Source organism: Triticum dicoccoides, chromosome 5A, assembly GCF_002162155.2.
Source record: "Triticum dicoccoides isolate Atlit2015 ecotype Zavitan chromosome 5A, WEW_v2.0, whole genome shotgun sequence".
Taxonomy (NCBI): Eukaryota; Viridiplantae; Streptophyta; class Magnoliopsida; order Poales; family Poaceae; genus Triticum; species Triticum dicoccoides.
In genome coordinates this window covers 26,131,996-26,138,881 of record NC_041388.1, presented here as the reverse complement: position 1 = coordinate 26,138,881, position 6,886 = coordinate 26,131,996, and the positions used below count along the sequence as shown (strand labels likewise).

Here is a 6,886-nt window from a genome sequence, read left to right as displayed (position 1 = left end):
CGCCGCCGTGGGCAGGAAGCCACCTCCCCGCCCCGGCCAGCTCCTTCGTCCGGCACCGCCCGCTGTCCTGACACCGGACGCTCCTCGGACTCCGCCAGGTCAGCCACCTGGTCCAAGGGAGGCACGCGTCTCTTCGCCGGCCAACTTCTGCGTCGACGCCCACAAGCTGTTCGACAGTTTGCCAAGATACAAAATGGACTCCGCCGATGAGTTTTTTTCCCCACAATTTCCTTTGCGACTCCGACGATTACTCGTCCAAGGAGGAGGAGATCTTGGCTGTCGTGTTGGTCCATGACCACCTTAATAAGCAGTAGTCGTTGTTCCATGGCTCGATCCCAGGCCACCTTCCGGCGTTGAATCGCAACCAAGAGAGTCACCATTTCCTTCTTTGGAAGGACTGCTTTGACACAACCAACCCGTTGTTCAAACATCAAAAATTTCGGCAGCGTTTTCATATGGGTAGGCATCTTTTCAACCGTATTGGAGAGGGGGTGGTCAGATACTATAATTATTTCGAGTGCAAAGAGAATGCCCTTGAAAAGATGGGCTTCTCATCTTATCAGAAATGCACTGCAGCCATCCTGATGCTTGCATACGGAGAGCCCAGTGATCAAATAATTAGCATCATGATATATGGCCATCTGTGGAAATTTCGTATGGACATTTGATCATAATATTTTGCAAAAATATGAATGCAAGCGCTCTGCAGAAAGAAGAAGAAATTGAAGCCTCTAAACAGCATATGTACGGATTATTTATTTATTTTTGCGAGGGACGGATTTGTTTTCTTGTTGCCTCAAATTTTCAAGCCCGGCAAAATTTCAACATGAGCTTTGATATTATTTATAGTAATTCGCAACTGTGTGCACAAAATCCATGTCTTGCATGTGTATGTACTTGTGTCCCAGACATAGACTACAACTGCAGAGTTTCAGGCTTTCAGTTCTGAACCTTCTTCAAGTAGGAAGCCAAGTGAGTTTTCTGCTGTTCCAGGACAGTTTGAGCAGCCTCTTTGTGATGAGTTGAAACCCAAAAATAGCCCATGAAATCTCTCTGTCTCAGCATCTGTTTGCTGCATCACAGAGAGAAACCAGACATGCCTCTCCTTGCCCAGGTTGAATGGAACTCATGGATCAGATATTAGTAGTAATATTCTTGCCTGTTTTTTTTCTTTTTGAAATGTCACTTGTATACAAATGTCATGGCGATAATTCTAACTACGATCCTTCATTCAGTTGATAGAATGATTAGAGATGCAACAGGTACAGGCATCAAAACTGCAACAGGTGTACTTAACTGGACCCACCCATTAATACTTCAGTAAGCCAATTAACCAAACAGTTAATCAGCATAGCTTTGAGCACACAAAAAGGCCACCATATGCCAACTTTTTCAGCCCTGCAATGGCTGTGAGAAAGTACTACTGCCCTGACCTGGCCATAATGCTGCTTTTATTTCGGTGCCATGAATTGGTGGTAGAGTACATTGCCATTGCTCCTGGTTGGTAAACCCTCTGCATTTTCCGGATCCTTTTGTTAGAACGGATAGATATTTGGTAGGAGTTTTGCAGAAAAAAAGAAAGATGAATTCTGCAGGAAGTTTGACAGCAGACAAAATGTTTTCAATCTTGCCAAGGTAAACTATGCTGCACTAGTATTGTGTTTCTATTTTGCATTTCAGGTCAGCCATGGGCCATCTGAATCTGATGAGCGTGTATCTACAGGTCAGAGTTGACTCCAGAAAAGTGATGCCAGCTAGCATGAACATTGAAATACACCATATATATTCTAAAATCCTACGTATAAACAAATAAAGCTTGACTTTGACCTGTCACATGTACACACGATGTACACACTGCATCTAACAGTTCCACAATGGCAGCTACAGCTCACCTGTCACACTCATCCAAAAAGAAATACATTTGTGGTGGATGGGATCAGTTCCCTGTCATGCACCGGAAAAGCAGTCGTTGACAGCGAGAGGGTTATGTCATGTTCACAAGATGATCCAACTCAATTAGTTTTGATAAATCTTTGCACTGATGCAGACATAAAACTGCTCATCACCCAAGGATCATGTCATGTTCACAAGATGATCAACTCAATCAGTACTAGCTAGTGTGTATTTTGCATCCACATGTCCACTTCCTTCCTTTATTTCTTTCTTTTTTGAACTGAAAATGTCCCCATCTTCAATCCAATTTTTCGGACCTGTGAAACTACAAGCTCTCCTGAACTAACTGGAAGCTCAAAGCAGTAGTGAAATACAACATCTCTCAGAAGAAAGGAACATGGCATAATAATTAGCATTAACATAATTAACATTGAGGATCTACTAAGGATGATTACAGGTCCCATCACCACTCAATTCAGGACGGCAGGTCGGAGCAGACAGCATTCTTCTTTCTTTGTACAAGATGAAAGCTCCTCCCTCCCATAGCCTGGCAGAGAAAGTGAAGGAAAACACACACACACACACACACACACTTCGGTTCGGTTACCTATACTAGTCAGTTCGGTTTCATCTTAACTAACTAGACAGCAAACGGCGCAAACCCGAGATGAAGCCAGATCTTCGACCCGGTTCACTTCAGGGTTCGCCCTGAAAAAGGAGCCTCTCTCTCTCTCTCTCTCTCTCTCTCTCCCTCTGTATGTTAAACGCCGGTCGATTAGCTCTCGGCAGCCATGGCGGCGGGCACTATACAACGGCGACTGCAGGTGCCAGGGGAAACTCCATGGCGGGCGGCGGGTCGGGCCAGCAAAACTCGAAGGGGGCTTCGATCGCGGGGGCCTGGGCCGCCGGGAGGGTGATCTCTCTGGGGCATGCCTCGGTGTAGTGGAACTCGATCTGGAGGCGGTGGTGCAGCGGCGTCGACGCCATGAGCCCCTTCTTGATGTCGGCCTGCAGCTCCCGGATCGGGATGGCGGCCAGGAAGCTCTTGATGTACTCCTTGCATGCCTCCTTGCCCTTGAGCACGACGAGCTCGGTCTCCTCGGTGTCGTCGGTTCCGCTGTCCTGCTCGGTGGAGGAGCTTTCCGCAGAATCCTTGTGGTGCGCGCTGGAATCAGGGCTGCCTTCTTTCTTTTCGGCTGGCTCTTTGTGAATTGTGGTGCTGTCGTCGAACTTCAAGATGTATGCCTGGTTGCAACCTTCATACAGCCTCTCACCAAGCGTATCAATGATGTAATATGCGTCAGCCTCGACCTTGAGAACAAAAAAATGGTCGTTCCAGCTGACAACATAAAGAGTAGGCTTCTCAGTGGAAGCCTCCGCTGCTTGGCTGATCTCTTCCCAGATGTTATCGAAGGACATGGCACCATCAAGGAAGTCAAACCCACTGCCATCCTCTGCACTTTCAGGCTGGAAAAACCCAACGAATGACTTGCTAGGAGCAACTGTGAGTGGGCGGATCTTGGCATGAAGTACTGTCTCAAGATCAAAGTGCTTGTCGGGGAAGCGCTCTCTATAGGTCTCATTCTCACAAAGTTTCCTCCACTCTAGAGATCCTTCTCGGATGAGGCTGTCAAACTGTGAGCGGATTGGCATCAGCTCCTGGTTTGCCTGGAACCAGTCCGCGATGACAGCCACCAGTGCGGTGCAGGCACTCTCCCCGGCAGCCCGTTCACTCCTCTGGTCTATTGATGCGAAGAACACCTGGGTGGAAAGCTTCAAATGCCCATCACGACTAAGTACCTCCTTTGACTCCCAGTTCCCCACAACAAAATTGTCATCGCCAAATACTGACTCCATAGTACTAACAGAACCACTTGATCCCTGAAAATAAGAAAGATCATACGCTATATCAGCAAGCCTCCAACGATGGTGCCACAAAACCAAGAAAAACAAAGGGAAATGGGTATGAAAGCAGTAAACAGAAAGTGAATATCAAGAATCATGTCCCAAGATATGAAAGAAATAGGTACCCCAGAAACGGATTCATCAGAAGAGGTTAATAGCCGACGATCATAGTCAATATCATCGCCACCCTCTTCGCCATTCTTGTTCTTCAACAAGGGTTCCCCTTTCTTCGGCAGTTTGACCTTTCTCCAAGGAAGTATGCTCCTTTTTCGCGGAATAACTACAGAGGAATTCTCCTCCGAAGTGGATGATGGCTCTTTCTCTACATGATAGCCGGCGTCAGATTTACGGTGACTGTAATATATCCAGTCCTCATGCTCTCCATCAATCCTTGCATGTGCATAAAAGAGGCCACCAGCTACATTCACAGACTGCAGCGAACCGTAGCTGAAGGACTTCCTGACAGTTGAACCCCCAAAGTCATCATCCCTCTGTCTATCATCTAGATCATCATCAGAGTCAATAACACAAGGGTATTCGGCGCCGTCACTATGAACATACTTATCACTGCTGTCATCCTCTCTCTTAGCCTTCTTAGACCTCCGAGTCGACACAAGATCTGTGATGATTTTCACCTTTCTCAGCCCAGCTTTAATAACAGAATGCTCATCTTTTCCAGAAGGAACAGAGTCACCAGAAGATGGTGACAATGGGACACAAGCAACAGAACGCTGTGCTGCATCTGATGATTGCTGAGGAAGTCTTAGTTCCACCAAACTCAGAGTGAGCTGAAAAAAAGGACAGTAATTAACAAACTGGTTGACTATATGATATATGGTGTTCCAATGAGAAAACAATATATATTGGACAAGAAAGTGTCATTGGTTTATAGCATCATATCCACCAACATACATGAAGTGATGGGGAAGACTCAGGTGTGCCATTGGGCACCGATAATGGGAGGATGATCTCGATTTCCTCTTCAGGAGCAGATGTGTAATCTGCTAGGTTCAGTGATGCAGTTCCCAAAATTAATTCACCTTTTGGGCCTTTATTTGAATCCTGCAACAATAGAAACAAACCATTGAGAGGTCAGAATAAAGTGCAGGAATGCATTAGAACAGACTAATCAAAAGAAGATGCAAAGTGTTCTACACATTCCAATTTACACTAGTTTAACTCAGCAAAACTGGTAGCCTGCCTCATGTGGATTTGAATGCTGTGGTCAATTAACAATAGTTTAACTCAGCAAAACCACTAGCCTGCCGCGTACAGCTTTAAATGATGCGGTCATTTTGCACTAGTTCAACTCAGCAGAACTGGTAGCCTGCCTCATAGGAATTTAAATGTGTCGGTGAAGAAGTACAGTAGAGGGTATATGGCACCAATTGTAACTATCCGTTTCTTTTCCCTGATAAATGGGTGGCAACTAGCAAGCTCCCACTAGATTAGCTTCCAGTTACACAGTGTACTCAAAACAATAAATGGCGCAACGGCGAATCACCAAGCAAACAACATGACAAAATGACAATACCGCCAATCACAAACTAGTGGAAACAGCTGGGACAACAAGGCACGGCATCATTTTTTTCATTGTGTCGGTGTTTGTCTAAAGGCTCACAAAGCAACAATTGGCAGGACAAGTACAATAAGCCTAATCAATTCATGTATGGACAATCTCTCCTGAGTTTGCGAAGCCCGACAAGAGTATAATTAATCGTATATTGCATTATATCGCTTTCTCCTTGTACCATACCTAGTTTACAACAGCAAAGCTGAAGCTACTAATATGAACAACATAGATACTTATCATTAAATCAACAGCTCGGCTTTCATATATTCAAATAACTCAGTCGCCAAGACAAGCATATACTGGCTAAAAAACACCTCATTGTCACCAGTAAGCTATTCTAAATTTGCAATAAAGCTAAACCGATTTGTAGATTCCAAATAACAAACTACATGGCCTAACCACCAGAATCCTAATCATTGAACATCACAATAGCCAAAACGGGCAGAAAAGTGGCTAAGATCAATAATCCTATCGTCAGAAAAACTGAAATAAAAACCAGCACCAACCACACTGCTTGCATGTTTTTCAGAAAAAAAAACTTTTAATCAATTTTATAATTGTCTTATTCTGTTAAAGCTAATAATAAAATCTAGAATTGTCATATATTGTTAAAAGCTTGGGTTTGTTGCCTTGGATTGTTCTGTTGCTGTTGTAAAAGGCAAGATCCAAACGAATTATAAACACGTTATCGTTTTCAACGAAAAACCAATGAGACTGACTTTTTCAACGAAAAAAGTCAAAACTTTCACCATCACCATGACCGGGGATGAAATTCTAAAAAAATATATCCAAACAGGAATGATTCAAACACCCACGCGAAACTTTTAATCTAATGATCCAATCGAATCAGAATCGGCACAAAGTGCGGGTGGAGAAATCGTCAAAATAACATATCCATCGATCCAATTACGTCAAGAACATATCAAAATTACTTTAATTTCCACACGAAAAGAAAAAAGGTAGCAGTACGCGGAAAGAGAAAGAGGGGGGAGTGTGCTCACATTGAGGACGGAGAAGGAGAGGTCCCAGGGGTGGAACGCGGCGGCGGGCTTGCGGTGCGAGGCCGCGGTGAGGGTGACCACGTCCTCGAACTCCTCGTCCCACGCCACGGCCGCCGCGGAGGGCTCCGCATCCACCGCCGGCGCCGGCGCCTCCAGGCGCGTGCGGTTGCGGCAGACCCGGAGGCCCTTCCACCTGGCCTTGGGGCCCTTCCACTTGAGCTCGACGGCCATCCTGGCCTCGGCATCGGCGTCCGTCGCGGGGGCAGGGGGCAGGCCCTCCGCCCGCCGCACCACCAGCCGCACGCTGAACTTCCTCGCCGCCGGCGGCCACGGCCACCGCATCGCCAACATCAACGAGCCTCAGAGAACTCTACCTCCGGCGTAGAACTCCGGCGCAGGAGCCTCCGCAGCGCCTAACCGAAAGGGAACTCCTTCTCCGTCCAAGAACGGCGCCTTGGGAGCGGATTGCGCCGGCGGGCGGGCGAGGCTGGAATCGGGCGTGATGGGACGGATT

General features: G+C 46.4%; 1 protein-coding gene across 1 annotated transcript; it reads right to left on the bottom strand.

Moving 5' to 3' along the window:
* Positions 1 to 2,291: 2,291 nt before the first annotated feature.
* LOC119298888 lies at positions 2,292 to 6,874 on the bottom strand. Its single transcript, XM_037576193.1, has 4 exons — positions 6,373 to 6,874; positions 4,711 to 4,860; positions 3,924 to 4,586; positions 2,292 to 3,774 (listed from the first exon to the last, which is right to left on the bottom strand). Exons 1-4 carry the CDS (start codon positions 6,721 to 6,723, stop codon positions 2,698 to 2,700), a joined length of 2,241 nt encoding a protein of 746 aa, XP_037432090.1. The 5' UTR covers positions 6,724 to 6,874; the 3' UTR covers positions 2,292 to 2,697.
* Positions 6,875 to 6,886: the final 12 nt, after the last annotated feature.

Bases quoted from the DNA above. Each gene is read 5' to 3' on its own strand.
- LOC119298888 (XM_037576193.1), bottom strand. From the start codon at position 6,723: ATGTTGGCGATGCGGTGGCCGTGGCCGCCGGCGGCGAGGAAGTTCAGC. The intron at 4,587-4,710 runs GTATGTTGGTGG...CCTTTTTTTCAG, and splicing joins AGTCTTCCCCATCACTTCAT to CTCACTCTGAGTTTGGTGGA. The intron at 3,775-3,923 runs GTACCTATTTCT...TCTTATTTTCAG, and splicing joins CTGATGAATCCGTTTCTGGG to GGATCAAGTGGTTCTGTTAG.